The sequence below is a fragment of the Trachinotus anak genome, unplaced genomic scaffold (assembly GCF_046630095.1).
Source record: "Trachinotus anak isolate AG129_WGS33_773 ecotype Australia unplaced genomic scaffold, CSIRO_AGI_Tana_v1 ptg000001l, whole genome shotgun sequence".
NCBI lineage: Eukaryota > Metazoa > Chordata > Actinopteri > Carangiformes > Carangidae > Trachinotus > Trachinotus anak.
Window position 1 is genome coordinate 4,999,150 of NW_027273852.1, and position 16,576 is coordinate 5,015,725.

A 16,576-nucleotide genomic window follows, 5' to 3' on the forward strand; every position below is an offset into this window, starting at 1 on the left:
TTACGCCGCGTAATAACTCCGCTATAGGCGCTTTGGGAGCTGCCGCCATCGCTCAGTTCATTCTAATTTAAACAACTATTAACCTTTGTTCGCCAAATTACGCGAAATTAGGCTACCTTGTGTGCCTTGTTTGGACCTATCTTCAAGTTCAGTATCTAATTACTGTCTGTTAGTGATCCGACCCCGGCTCCCAGTGATCCGCAGTGTCACCTTCATGCGCTTTGGGTCATCTTGTTACTGTTATCACTATAATTTGGACAGTAGCAAGTCTGCGGCGAGCGCACAGCGCTGGCCCCGATGTGTGCCGTAGCGCACCGTTCTCGCTCTCTCTCTCTCTCTCTCTCTCTCTCTCACACACACACACACACACATACACACACACACACATACGCACACATACACACACACACATATGTCCGCAGCCTGAGAGTTGCCTTACCTTCATTGGGGGGGTAGATGATGGCAAACGCAGGAATAACGCAGGACAATAAAAGAGGTAAAAGGAAAAGGAGTGATCGCGGATTGCAATCCATGGCGGCGGATCAGAGGTACATAACTCCATGAAGCCACTGGCTGATCTGAGAGCGTCTCCTCTCCACTCAGCTTTCCCCCTCTCTCCTGCTCCGTCTCCCTCCGGTTGGAGCAGTTTTCCGCTGGGTCCTACAGAGTCTGACAGACAGCACAACACAGCCCGCAAGTTCACCACAGGTCACTTTAATTCCTCTACCACGGGCGTCTTCTTGACGTGAATGACAAACACAGCTATTCAGCATATTTTACTGCCCGGGTCAATCCAAAACTGTAATTTGAATCACTAAAATAGAAAGCAGAGGCTGAGAGAAATATTAGAAATCTATCTGGGAACAAAGGGTAATACCATATGCTCCTGTGACCTACTACTGTAATAATTCAATCACATTTACCGACTCTCTGTCCACTTACTGTATTTCTCTGCTTTATTCTCCCAGGAAGTCAGTTAAACAATAAAGTGATATGGCTTGGGTATTAAAAGGAAATATGTGACCTGCTGGTGTCAGAGTATGACTTCGGCTTTATTTGGCCCAGTAGAAGTGGCCTCCAGCAGAGTAATCCAGCATCTACAGGCCTTTGCTCCAACAAAGGAGTGTAAATCAAATGTACTTTCTTTAATTTATTTCTTCAAACAACACTGTGGAACAGCCAACCAGAACCTGATGTTTTTAATAAAACAGCCAAGAGTGGCCTGTGATTTTGGTTCATGCATAAGGAAGATCTTGGTTTTATTTGGAACAACCAATATGGCCCACTTGCTTTAAATCTAAAAACTGGAACAGCCAACAGGATCCTGTCATTTTTAATGCTGACTTCGGAGGAGCCGGGAGGGACATGTTTATAACCTTATTTTGGATTCAATCGAACCCAGTTGTTTATTTTACAATGAGTTTTTAAAAGGCGTACAGGAAAATATAATGTATGAAAACAATTGGGTTTTTTTTCCCCATATTAGCTGTTCCTCTTCATGGCTTATTAAAAGCACAGACTGAAGTCACATTTAAACATCTTTTTATGCTTTTTTTCTTTTTTTGTTCATTTTTTATAACTTCTTCACATATAATACAATCTATAACCTACCTTTGGAAAAAAAAACACATTTTGTTACCATTTTCTGTGTATAATCATTGTCAACCAAAAGACAAAGTTTTATTTATTAGTGTGTGAATGGACATATGATGTGTTTGTATTTGGGTCTAGTGTTTGCATTATTCTGCGAGTGCTATTAAGGGCCCCTGACACCACAATACTTGATCTACGCTGAAAGGCTGGGGTAGCAGTGTAACGTCAGGGCCCTCTCTGAGATGCCAGCTGTTGTGGTGGGGGGTTGGAGGCTGGAGGTCGGGAAGGCATCTGACGTATGTGAAAAGTTAAACAACACAGCACACATAGAGGCCAACAGCACAGCCACACGTGCATTTGTAGAAACTAACAAAATAAATTCAAATTACTTAAGAATTTCCTGAATGCTAAGTTGGAGCAGGGGGTCTCACATAAAGAGAAATTTCTCTTTAATTTAATTTTTTTTTTTTTTTGTGTGTTTTAAAAAAAGTGTATTTACTAAGCATATTTCAATGTTTGGCATATTTCCAGATCTATAAAAACGGAGGTTGATGCCAAAAGTCAAAGTGGAACATTGTTTGTTTAACTAATGCTAATGTTATGCTCTCACTGAATGAACTTAATAAACTTTTTTCTCTCTCTCTCTTTTTTTTTTTTTTTTTTTTTTTTTAATAGAAGAAGACCAATTATTCAAACCATTAGGACACAGTAGGAAACATGGCTAAATTTGTGGAAATGTGTCTACGACTATGCAAATTACATAGTACATTTTGAAAAATTGCTGCAAGTGTGCAGCTCTGCTTTTCACACACTACTGCATTTTCAAGAGAAAGTCTTTTCTTTTATTATTTGTCATGCTCAGTATATCATGCAGCTGGCAGTCTGCTCAGGACTCCTTTAAAATTAACTGGGGCATTTTTTACAGTGCATTTAATGTAGATATTTTAGAACAAATGACTTAACAGCAAACTCAGAGCAGCGTCTTAACTCTGAGAGATTTATGATTTTCAGGTTGTCAGTGGATACAGTGAATAATGATGCCAGGGGGTCTCCGGCCACGTTATTAAGTGGCTGTGGCATGTGGATTTACAGCAGATTTTAGACGTGCCAGCCTCCATCATACATCATCTTCTACATCCCACTAATTCACTTATTACATTGTGAAATAGATTGCCCCACTGCTAGCAATCAATTCAAAGGCTGGTTGCTGTGGACTCGCAGTTTACATGTATGAGGGTTTAGTTTCAATGAGGAACTTTCTGAGCAAACAACTGGATTTATTTTTACATACGTTGCAACATATTCATGGGAAATTGATAGAATTGTGCTTGAGCCACATTTTAAAATGAAATCAGGCATCCAGGAATTATGCGCTTCATTTAATCTTAATTTGAATAATATTACGCTTAACTTGCACTTTTACTACAAGACAACGAGACAATTGCAAGACGCAAATTGAGGTTAAAAATGGAACTGAATGTTCTCGAATGAAAATATTTACATCAATACAGTAAAGAATGACAGGAAACAAAGAGGAAAGTGATTACAAGCCCTCTCGATCATACAGTATTGGTGAATATGATTATAATATGGCAAATAAAGGAACTTCATGCTGACAATCAAATGTAATCAGTAGTAATTGTTTTCATTTGGCTGTCTGAGAGGCACTGTCACTGTGTTTTTAGTCAATAAACCTGCAAGTTAGTTCAGACTAATTGCTGAAAATCTGTTTCTGATTGTGGTGAATTGGAAAAATGCGATGGGTCCCTCCCGTCTATCCACTCCAACATTTTTCCCCTCTTCTCAATGAGCGCTTGTCCATTCTTGAACTCAGGCCAGTGGAACAATCCAGTATGAGATGGAGGAAAATATTGATTTAGAGCTGCAATTCTAAGTCATGATGTGTCCTGCCATGGCTGTATCGTGCTCCAAACTCACGGAGCAGATGTTGTTTAGGAGCAGCTTTGAAACTACCAAGGCCTGGCCTCCTTACACTGTAATAGACAAACAAACAAACACATAGGCTGACTGTGTTTACTGCTTGCTGTCAGTACCCTCTTCCTCCCTGCGGTTCTGAAACGGCACATTCCTCCATATATTCGCTGCATACAGAAGGAGGAGAAGCCAGCGGGCTGCTGGCATGTAACTCTACCCCCCCCCCCACCAAACATCATACCAGAGACGCTTTCTTACCATTGCCAGCACCACCGCTCCTCAGCCTTCTCCCTTGTCCTTTTATTTTCTTACAGCACTTCAGGGGATTCCACAACTGAAGAAAACTGCAACAGCCTGCTTACTGTTCTCATTAAGGCACAATTATAGTGCTATTTTTTTTTTATTTGCATTGCACCCATGTGTATTATAACAAAAGTACTACAATTTTTTATATTTATTCAGAGAGAATAATCATAATTCTTATAATACTAATATTTGTCAGACAGAACCATTTGTTCCTTTTGTTCCGGAAAACTGAATAAACATACAGTGTTTATTTGGGTCCATTGAAAGCACCACACTGCTACACACAATATATTCAGCAGCATTTAGCAGAGACAGTTCTGCTTATCTCCCTTCAGGAATTCAGAGATATTGTCAAATAGATTAAAAGCAGTGAGAGTCGGTGCCTTTTATTCCACACAGTCGCCACCAATTTCAGGTTCAAGTTTGTGATTTATCATCAGGCGGAGTAACAGACGCCAAGATCATCGTCACACAAGAAGTGTTTATTCTTATCTTATGAAAAATGTATCTAGTTGAGTGAGTCCGTTTACACTGAGAAATCAAGTGCCTCCCTGTATCCCGTATTTGCCCCAATGATTAATTGGGTTACGGTGCATGTGGCGAAGTCGTCCTCTCACCCTCAGAGAGGCAAGAGGGAGGCTGCTCTGATAGGACGGACTGACCTGCCATAACAGGGGTCCTGTGAGACCGAGCTGGGCCTGCTTCCCACCACGAACAACTCCCTCTCACTGCTGGTGCAGTGGGAAGAGGCTGGCAGGGAGGAGAGTATAAAGCAGGCTGGGAGTAGATTTTCGGGTTCACTGTTACGGCCTTTTTTTTTTTTTTTTTTTTAATACAAAAGATGGGATCATCGCCCACAGTTGAAAGAATGGACAACGCCCCTGTATTTAAACGACTGACTCAATAAAACCTGGGAAAAAACATGCCCTTTACTTAATTCTTAGTTTCTTGTGATTTGTGGTTTAAAATGTTTTTTTTTTCTGCAAGCTTGTTTCTGCCTCGGTCAAAACTATGGTCACACACGTGTCTGTGTGAGTGACAGTAGTGTAAGCAGACGGTTGTGTAGTTCCCTGAGAAAAGCAGCAACACGGCAGAACAAAACCTAGAGCTAGAAACAACTGAAATCCTTTTCTTAAACAAAAGTAGTAAAAGAAGTCATTATTGCAGTCAAAATGTTGTCCAGCAGAATCCAGTATCACTGCATAGCATCTGCCTGAAAGTGGGGAACTTCACATTCTTCCATCTTGGTGTAATGCATTAATTTCTGTCGTGTTTTTGTGTTGCACATTATTGGATCAGTACTTAGTTAAACGGTGCAGATGGTGCTCTTTTCTTTGTCTGCTCAGCCAGGGTGGACATTGTTGCTCATGGGCATGAACCAGTTCAAACTAGTTAACCAGGAAAATGCCAGGCACGTAACTTCCCTGACCAGAAGAACAAAGCTTTCATGAAGTGGTTAAAGGTTCCAACGCTACTTTCCTACATCTACAGTTAGTGACAGAACAGAATACCAGACATTTGAAGATATCTGAGTATGTTTCTGATTATCCCTCTAAAAATGTACAACCCTGTCCTACCTGGGAACACAGTTAGCCACAAGCTGGGGAAAGTCCTGAAACAAAACAGTCTGACATGAGGGTTTATTTACTGGAGGACAACTAAACAAGGCTAAACCATAAGAGCTGGTAATTAGAGAGGGAGGAAACAACATTTGGTCTCCTTGATGGCTGGCACTGAGGTTTTGTCACAAGGAGACGCACAAAAATGCAAACAAGCAGACAGAAACTCTCTCACTCTCTCACCTCTCTCTCTCTCTCTCTCTCTGTCTAGTTGAAATCAGCAGTAATTTTCTGTCTTTGAATGTGAAAGACAAATTATTTTAGCTGTGAAACACAATTGTTGGGGAGCAGAATACTTGATCTCTAATTTGGCTGTAATAATAAACTCATTTCATAGTGTTGCAACATGAGAGTCACAGCCGAGTACGGCCTGAGGTAATGGGCTAACACGAACGACTGTGAGGGGATTCTATCCTAATACAGATGTCGGTCACAGAGTCAGCTCTCATCAATCTTTGAAGGACAGTGTCTTAACCCCCCCATCCCACTGCCTCTGCTGTTCCTCCTGCCAGTGTTGTCTTGGACACTATTCCTCCTCCATCTGCCATAGGATTATATTCACACACACACACACACACACACACACACACACACATGCACACACACTAACTCGGGTTTTAAAACAATGCCTGCCAAATAGGAACTTGGCAGAAATGCACTTGACTTCCAGAGCAAATGCAGTTTTCCTTTTTTAATTCATAAACTATAATATGAGAATAGGGCGGTACATCATATCTTCACTAGTTTGTTTAAAAAAAAAAAAAAAAAAAGTCATACAAATATATATAATATAAATAATCAGTGTTCACAATCACATATGGAGACATTTATTCATTTAAAGTGTATCATTTGGTCTATTAAGTATTTTATGAAGCAATAATAATGCCAAATGTGAGAACATGAAGTTCAAGGCATAAAAGGGGATATCAGTCACTGTAATAGTGTGTGTGTGTGTGTGTGTGTGTGTGTGTGTGTGTGTGTGTGTGTGTGAGCAACAGTCTTCATAAGAAAGACGGTCAGGTCTGTTGCTGTGCTGTTGCAGAGACATTTAACTAAAATATTCAGGAGAAAAGCACCTTAATTATACAGATGATGGAGTACAGGCCCTGAAGTCGTGTGTGTGTGTGTGTGTGTGTCTGTGTGTGTGTGTGTGTGTGTGTGTGTGTGAGTGTGACAGTATCAGACAGCTTCCATAATAGCATGTAATTGGCCCATGGTTCCGCAGATCTCTCGCTCTCATTGGGTACATCTGTGTGTGACTGTTGGCGCACTTTTTCCTGTTGATACATATTTATATGTACAGACATACACACAAATGTGGATGCACTTTGGAACAGCATACATATGCAACACACACATATGCATACATGCAAACACACACACAGACAAAGAGTGCACAAACATTCACTCACCATACTGTGACAGACTTGTGTTTACTTCTGGTGCTGCGGGAGAGGAAGACGAGACAAAATGAAAGACACTGTGGAATCAAGAAGCACACACACACACACACACACACACACACACACACACACACACACAAACCACACACAAACACATGCACATATACACACACTTGTTGCCCGATCCCTGCCAAAGCTACTAAATGAGGTGTTCCTTTTTCATTAATCATGGCTGTTACCTAAGGTTACCTGTGCGACACTCAAGCAGAAAAAAAGGCAGCGGCAGCGCTGAGTGACACTGAACAGCCGAGCATATGTACTAATTATATTACATTAATATGATTATTTCAGCACCTACTCATTTAATTACACTTTCTCGGCCTACACACAGCATTGTCATTAAGGGTATAGGGCTGATTTATTTGTGCAAGGAAAACGTATGGGGCTTTGACACAGAACGACACGAGGATTAATGTGCCCTGCAGATGGATGACGTAAAACATGTTGCTTTGAGATTGAGCAGTTTTAAGCTAAAGTTAAAACAGAACAGGATGTAATGCAAACATCTTAATAGTAATGTCTTTGTCTCCTACTGTAAACCAACCCCCATGTGGATTTGTGTGTTTCTGTCATCTGTTTCTAGTCTCGCCTGTGCTGCTGAACAGTTTGGCAAGCTTGGTGAAAACCAAGGCTACGGGTGTGGCACACATCTACAAACTTAATCCCAAGTGCGTTTGTAAGACCTACAGTTGAAACATCAGAGTGCGCTTGGCTAAATCCTCGCTGGAAGCCTCAGTGGAATGTCGTTTTGTTTGTGGCAACACTCTCAAGTGCGCTGCGATGTATAATATGCAGATTACCAGCCAACTGGAAACACAGCTAAACATTTCTTACAATATGGCTATTCATTAGTCAAACATCCCGAGACAAACTTCTCAACCGCAAGACGTTTTAACCGCTGTGTCAAGAAATGCTTCCGCTGATGTGAGATGTGTCTAAAAAGGCCCATTAGAAGCAGAGATAACATCTGCAACACAACAACTGCAACATGACTTATTTTAGATGCACTATCATCTTTGACTGTAGCACTGGCCAAAAGTATATTAAACCCATATTTTTTTACAGTACACATGGGGGTTACTGCCTTGACTGCAGTAATAAACAAGTATTTACAAGCAGCTTATGGAGCATTAAAAAGCTTTACGGAAACTGTTTGAGTCCTCTTGACTGCGTTCATGGATAGGAAAACCAAATGTTACAGGGAAGTGATGTTGAGCTCCTGATGTTGAGCAAGTGAACAATTATGTGTGCTTCTTGGACTGGGAATGATTATGTTTGCTCAGTTGAAAATAATCACATCAACTCATAATAAGAGGTTGTCACATTAGTGATTACACATTGCTGACAATGCTCAAATCGCTTGCTCATCAAAATAAATTTGCACACCAGGAGAAAAACCACCACGTATGAAAATAAGACACTGTGTCGACTTATTATTACCCACAGTGGGTCTGCTGCGTGTGTTCACGCATTTCCAGCCGCACAATGTGATGCAACAACACCGTACAGCAGGCCAGTGCTACCTGAGCCTGACAGCAAGTGGAGCTCTTGAAGGCAACAATCACCAACTACTTTTCCGGTCTAGGAGTTCAAACCGGTTTGGTTACAAGATGGAGTGTTTTGACTCATGTACATGTAAGTAGATAAAAACAACTATAACTAACCAAACTAATATAATGCTGTATTCTACATTGCAGTTTGTTAATTAATGGAAGCAACAGTACTGGTCAAAACCACAGTGACTACTATTGCTCATCATAACCAACCCTGTTCCCGTAAAAACCAAACAGCACTTCATCATGGATCAGGTATGTTGGCATCCATTATCCCATTATTTGTCAGTGCAGTCTTAGTATGAGTGTCCTCCGCCACACATGGTTACCATCTACACAACTCCGACCACAAAACCACAGTGTTAGTCTAATCTCTAAATACCGTGTGTAATGGGCCTGTGTCATTATGTTGCTTTGCTTTATGACACACACACACACACACACACACAGACACACAGACAGTCCTCAGAGCGGCACCGTGTTTGTACCACATCTGACTGGAACACTGTAATACTGAAGGGTAAAACACCCGTCAGTCGTCGGAGAGGCCGTCTTTCGGAGTGAAGAGTGTCTGATGCTCTTCCTGCCGTGTTTCAGACACTGCATTCTGGAGAGGGCTTAACATGCTTTTACTGACAAGCAGGCACAGGGCCTGAGCGCTGCGAGGCTGGGTGCTTTTGTGTGGGTGTGATGGGGAAGGTGGGGCTGTGACGTGGCTGAAAAGCAGAGAGGTTGTGGGTAAACCTATGTTATCCTCTGTCTTTAACTGTCGCCACCTCTCTATATGTCTCTCCAGCTTTCTTTCTCTGCAACCAAGACTGATCCTGAGAACAGAGAGATCACCTCCATTTGTCTTCATTAGCATATTAGCTAACAGACCCTTTGCTGGAGCCCGTGGGAAACTGCTGTAATTGCTAAGATAGCTGTAGACTAAACCACTGAAGGAATCTATAGAGCAGTGTGTACGCGTGTTCAAGTAATGGGAAGCGGGGGGGGGGGGGGGGGGGATTTCAGGGATGAACTTCACCTTGACTCTCATGCCTCTTGCTCCCCTCTATCTAGTGCAGAAAGCATTGAGGGAACAACAGCCCAGAAAATTACTCTGAGCAGCCAGCTGTTTCTGAATCTCATCATAGGAATTTATCAACAAGCATAATTCTGGCACCAGGCCTCCTATGGCGCTGCGAACATTTCCATGAAAAGAATCATCACTCAACTCTCCCATCCTCACTTGTGAGAGCTAGCTGCGTATGACGGGGTATTTTTGACTTTTCAGTTCATTCGGATGAATGCAGAAATGAGTTATCCTTTGTTTAGCTGAACTACCAGGGAGAAGGGGTTGTTTGATCCATTCTAATATATGGATGATTGCAATACACTGTGATTCAAATTATGAAGCTTGCACTCATCCTCAAAAACACCCTATACAGTCCAACCGGCAGCTGAAATGCTCCTAATTGCAAGGCACAAACAAACACGAAAATTACAGCAACTGTGCCCAATTAGGGGATATTTTTGCGTTGCTTTCTGTGCTCTCTGTGGCTCTATGGTTGATTAGCTGCCTGTTCAGGTAAGCAGTTACTACTCAACACATCTGAAGTTCAGGGAGTTCAGGTCAGAAGTGCGGCTTCAAATTCTGCTGCGAATTTCAAAGATTTTGCAGGAGTTGTATCAATATAAACATGAAGGCTTGGAGTGCTGATTATATGAATTCAACAGTTAAGTGACAGTTGGAGGTTTTAGTTTCTGTGTGCAGCAGACTGCCTGTCCAATTGTCTCATTATTGTTTAAAGAAGAACAGGGATGGGAAACCCACAACGGGAGATGACTAAGTACTTTGCTTGCAAATAGTATACATAGCTTGCATTAGTCAACATACAGTATGAATGCTACTGTAACCTCAAAGTGCAATATTGCATCATTGTTGACAGAGAGGACAGCAGCAGAGAAAGTCAAGCAGAAACAAAAAAGACGCACACAATGCTTAGAATTATTATGCATACTTGTGTAAGCACACAATATGCCAGTTTGGCCTGGGGGTGTATGGTTTGCGTGTACAATCCAGCCAACATACACACGCATGCTTGTTAGCCAGTCTAAAGTGTTGTGACACGGGCCCAGTGGCACAATTTCACTGACACACACACTTAGTATCACGCCACCCCTTACTTCCACATGACCATTTGTTTTCCCGATCTTTACTGCTACAGCAGACAGCACAGCATTGTGCGGCGGAGAATCCTCGCGTCGTCCAGTCCAGTGAAATGCTTCAAAAGACGCAGGATGATTCATAACTTGGGAAAAAATAAAAAATAAATAAAAGAATTCATTTTAAGTCTTGCTGTCACCAATTGAGGCTGGCCTTGAGCCAAACGCGCTCACTCTTTTCACAATCTGTACAACAATGCACATAACTATTGCTCCCTTTCTCAAGCGATTATCTCAGGTCAGTGGAGTGTCTAATCAAGGGTGGCGTTCACAAATAAGGACGCTTACAGTTTCTTTCATCTCAGCTGATCTGTCACAGCAGAAAGACAGGGCTGTGTGGGAAAACGGTTCCTTAGCATGAGACAGACCTCGCATCTGCAAAACACCACTCACAGCGGCCTGCTGTTAAGGCGGAAACAACACTTGGTTTAATTAAATTAAATGATGACAATGAGCCGAGAACATATAAAAAATTATACTCTACCAAAGTGAGGAGACTTAAAATGGTGAATTATCATTAGCCTGTCTGGAGTCAGTGATGGAGGTTGTGGAGGACATATCATCATATTTCAGATGAGGTTCTACCTTTTTTTTTTTCCTTTCATTTCACATAATCTTGCCATCTTTATACCAGTAAGTAAAGCTAGTAAAGACTTAAAATCAGTTATTACACAACATCTGTGGTGCTAGCCGTTCCAAAGCATCGTCTATTAAACTGAAAGTCACAGTGGCTTCACAAGCTGTGACATGGCCTCCAAAAACTACTTGTTTGCCTGCTCTAATGATATTTAACTGTAAATGTAGTTCTAGTGCTTCATTCATGAATGCACGGAGAAGCAATTGTTTTTCAGAGCTAGCAGTCTTCCTTAAGATAACCTAACCATGAAATATCCTGTGGACATTTCACCAGTTGAAATTATTATAAAACAGCAGGTCACATATGTCGACCGTTGCACCTGTTTGCACTCTTCAAGTCACACGCGTCAAATAGTAGCAGTTTAGCAGTAGCTGAGGCGGTTAGCTTGTTCAGGACATATCAGCTACACCTGCCAGTAAGTGTTAGTGTAAATGCTTAGTAATTAATCTGTAGCTGATGTTAGAGCTAATTTATGTGGTGCAACTTGATTTTACTTTTGTGCTGTATAAATATCCAATTAGTCATGTTGCCGATTAGATGACATTAGAATTGAAGAACAGCTGCTCCTGTTTGGTCTCCAGCGTGGTGGGCAGGGAGAGTGCTTAGCTGAGTGAAGTGGAGAAATAGAACAAAAAGGTGAGAGACTGATGGAGTTTGATATTCAGGTTGGCCTGGGACTTCTACACAGGACTGATTGAATGTGATTAGAGGTGCCATGCTGTCTGCCAGGGTACTCCTGCACCACTTAGCTTCTGCTCACTTTGCCAACCCGCCCAGGCTTACACTTCCACTGTCCTCCCATCTCTCCTCTCCTCCTCTTCATCCATCCATCCAACCATACTAAAGTGTGTGCCAGGGGCAGAACCACATGGGCAATTCCAGAGAGAACAGCCCTGTAATTGCATTGCCTGAAAAAAGAAAAGAAAAGTTCTCTATTGACCTGTCTGGTTAAATGACGAAGGCCGATACCGTCCTCCTTTTTCCACACATGATCTCTCCTGTCTGCCTTCCCATCCCTCCCTTGCTGCTGTCTGTACTTCAGAGCCAAGGCCATTCCAGGCCCTGCCAGGGTGAAGAACTCAGCCACATGTCAGACATCTCACTCTGACACACTATCCCTCCCTTTCTTCTTTCTCTGCCAAACCCCCATCTCATCCTCCCTTAGGCTTTTATGGAAAGTTGTCTTTTTTTGTTGTGCCAGAAGCTGCATCCTAACACTCCTCCGTCCCCTCTCAATCATTCCGAACAGAGGTAGCAGAAGTCTTCGAGATGTATTATTTTACTTCTTAGAAAAGTAATAAATCCTGTTTTGGACCATCCAGGCAGGGCAGTACAGCTCTTTCCTGTGTCGTAACTATCAGCAATCAGAGCAGCCTTGACAGCTGGGATGCCTTTTCAAGGATTCAGAGGATACTGAGTAACTATGCTATCCTCTGCTGGCCTCACACAAATACTGAATCAGTCAGTCAAAGTAAACACACCATCACTTGTAGTCATGTGCACAAACATGCCTGCATATGGAAGTTTGATCAATAGTACTGCTGCACGATATGCAAAAACGATTATTTTGGCAGCTATTGCAATTGCAATTCTTTCTTTTGTTTTTGCATTTCAATTTCACCGAAATTTTTTAAAATGATGTGATTTTTGTTGGGGCTTGTACCAAACAAGCATGTTCCCCTACATCTGGAGAATATGATTTATAGGCTGGGGCATCTTTGTAGCACCACAACATTTATGGTGCTAACAATGCACAACAATGTTGTGCCACATTTTACTTTATCAAAAAAAAATTGCAGCTCCTACAATTTGGATATTGCACTTGGCCATATTGCAATTTTGATTATATTTTGATTAATTGTTCAGCCCTAATCAATAGGGTTTTTTTTTCAAGGCTGATACTGATGTCATTATTATGTTGGAGTAGAAATCAATGAAAACTGCATTTGAAACTCAAGATACTTCATATTACTACTAGCTGTAATAATGACAGTAATCACTGCAATAATAGTAATTTTATGTATGCACGTAGAATCTGCTTTTAAACCAATTTAGGTGAAACTCATCACACAACCCCTGTAATAGCTACCATCTATAAACTCACAGGTACATGACAGTATACAGGCACTGGTGTTGTTTTTATTAAAAGGTAAATTTAGCCTGATGTATTGGCAAACTGATACACTGGCTTAAACCAGCTACACAAACACAGACAGGCAGACTGCCAGAACAGTGGGCCAAAAGTTAGACAGCTTTACACAAGATACATCCAGACTCCCACCTTCACACCTCATGACCATTTATGTTCTGTTTGTTTCTGTCTGATCACCTATAGATTTACAGTGGACCACCTGTGAGGCTCACAAAACCAAGCAGGCACACACACACACACACGCAAAATACAACCAGCTGGGAGACAGCAGAGATCCAGCAAAGGAAGGCAATGATTGATGTCTAAACACAGAGGAACAAATGAAACCAATCAAAACTAATCAGAAACGGCAGCTCAGTACAGCAGAGGCTAGGCGAGCATAAGGAATATGTCCGCAGGTTGACAAGGATGCAGCTACATCCTCTGATTACAACAGCGGACTGACATACTGTATACAATCTGTTTCAGTGTTAGGCTCAGCTCGGTGTACAAATGTTTACCTCGAGCAGCCCACGATGAACAATGACTTTCATGGGAAATAGATGAACAATGTTTCACTGACACTGAAAACATTCACTGGAAACATTCAGACTGTGTTTTGGCTGGAGCTTGTGCAGAGGCAGCCAGACTGATCTTCATCTTGTCCACACAGTGCAGAGAACACCGAGTACGTCCAAACTGCAGGATGTGGATATTTTGATCACTGATGTTTTCAAGGCAATGTCATCTTTAGAGTTTTGTGTTTTTGTACTTTGGTCACTGGCCAAAAATAAATTGAATAAATGGCCTTAATATTAAATGTTGTATTATACTGTACTGCAATACCTCAGAGGAAGTAATTAAGGGATTATGGGGTAGCAGTGGAGCAGAGGCACTGTCAAGGGAGTTAAAGCTTTTGTAAGAGGTTTTCTATTATACCATAAAGTATGTGTAATTCAGTATAAGGTCTATCTCAGAGGTCCTATTTAAAGTGGTTATAATCAATATTCTTATAAGAACAGTGTATGAAATGAAAAGCCAAATGTAGCGATGGGCCTAGAGAAAGTTCTCACCCATATCTGCAGCTCTACTTAGCTTTATGAGGCATCATTCTTCACCTGTCTGGGCCACAACATCACCGCTTTGGTTCATCATCACCAGGCTCATAGCGTCATTTTCCAGTAAAAAAAGCTCTTATATCCCACTTTAAACTACCTGCTCAGCACCAAACAGCAGACAGACACAGTTTGCAACTAGCTGGTGAACATAGAAGGACATTTAGCAGCTGAAGACCCGGATTTCCCTCAGAAGTTGAAAAGAAACCAAACCAGAGTTGAAAGTTGATCAGTCTAAATGAATGCTTATGTTGGTCCATAACTGCTGAATGTGTATAGTAGCAGATGTTGGCTAACAAGTTCACCATATCAACGTAAAATGGGATAATAGGTTAATGCTGTGTATATAACTTCTGTTCCTGTTGCCCCCAAGTCGCCAAAAAATCAACTCGGTTTAAGGTAATGCTCTCTGCTACTTGCTAGATACTATTTGATTGTGCACGGCATACAGTAAATCTTACAGTATGAACTGTGTACTAGATTTTTAGGAATTAATTAAAAGAATGAAAAAGACTGGAAAATATGCAACAGCAGGTAATATTAGACCTTTAATTGTTGCCAGAATTACAGTATATATGGGTGTATACTTTCCTCGGGAAATCTGCGGTTGGCTGTATCCTGTGGAGCTGGAGGTGTTTTTAAGACATGATGTAGGCAGGACCAGTGAATTGCAGCAGTATGAATGTCCTTCTCTAAACTGAAGGTTACTCATTAAGCCTTTTTCATTGTTAGTGGGCTCCAAACATGTTGACGACAGATGTCCTCTGTCTCAGCCTGTTACTGGCATCACAAAATGCTGGTAATAAAATATAGTCACAGTAACTGTACCATTAACCAGATCTCTGCGGTGAATGTACTCACTCACACACACACACACACACACACACACACACACACACACACACACACACACACACACAAACACACACACATACATTAACACATCACGGTGGGGCGGCTACTCACTCTTCATAAAGCAGCAATGTTTACTCAAGCAACCGCACAAAGGAAATTAACTTAAATTCCTCTGTGTGTTTGTCTCCCTCTCCCTCTCCCTCTCTCTCTCACACACACCCATAATGCACACATTCAAAAACATAAATCACCTCAGCGGATAAATCACAGGTTCTGTCAAAGGGAGATTTGTTGTTTTGTCTTCTAAAATTACAGCAAAGCATCCCAAAGAGAAGAAATCCATCCATCCTTCCATTATACCATACAGGGTCATGGGGGGGCTGGAGCCAATCCAAGGGTGGGGTACACCCTGGACAGGATGCCAGTCTATCACAGGGCTGACACATAGAGACAAACAACCATTTACACTCACATTCACACCTATTGGCAATTTAGAGTCACCAATGAACCTAATGTGCATGTCTTTGGACTGAGGGAGGAAGCCGGAGTAACCGGGGGGGAACCCGCGCAGACACGGGGAGAACATGCAAACTCTACACAGAAAGACCCTGTGCAATTGCTGTATTTACTGCTATAGCAACTGCAGCATTACTAGCTAGTGTATGGCTTCTTTAATCTGGATTTTATACAGTTTACAACAGTGAAATCATACTGTAGCTTTCTTCTTTTTAGACTTTGTATCATGATCACTGTTTAGAGGTCAACAATGTGAGTGTGGGTATTTTTCCGGGATACGTCAGAAATTGGAAAGGAATTTCATCTAAAGGTGTGACGTGCTTGTGTGTTCTACTCCTTCTATTTTGGCATTTTATCAAATGTGACAATGTGCTGACAAGACGGCAACAAGGGGGCAGCAATGTGGCAACAAGGTGATAACAAGTTGGTGAAAAAGTGGTGACGATGCTCCCCTGCTAAATGATGGTACAACTGTCTCTGGCCATATTTAACCCAGCGATAGCACTGTTTCAATTAACTGCAAAGGCTGCACGGGTGTGTGCATTTTGCTACAAACCTCGCAAAATAAACAGAACTAGCATGATACCACAACTTGACACGCACAAGACCAAATCCAGAACTCCACCTTGGGCGAACTTTGTGATA

General features: G+C 41.7%; 1 protein-coding gene across 5 annotated transcripts in view; it reads right to left on the reverse strand.

Annotated features, from left to right (window-relative positions):
• Positions 1–16,576, reverse strand: part of epha3 (eph receptor A3) — a 128,986-nt gene that overhangs the window by 95,918 nt on the left and 16,492 nt on the right. For 3 of the 5 annotated variants that reach the window (XM_071504008.1, XM_071504259.1, XM_071504168.1), the window contains exon 2: positions 440–669. The exons of 1 other annotated variant lie outside the window; for it this stretch is intronic. In XM_071504008.1, the coding sequence (XP_071360109.1) occupies positions 440–533 (94 nt within the window). In that variant the 5' untranslated portion in view covers positions 534–669. Of the gene's footprint in view, positions 1–439; positions 670–6,865; positions 6,899–16,576 lie in introns of all 5 variants that reach the window. One more of the 5 variants, XM_071504081.1, reaches the window with a different exon arrangement.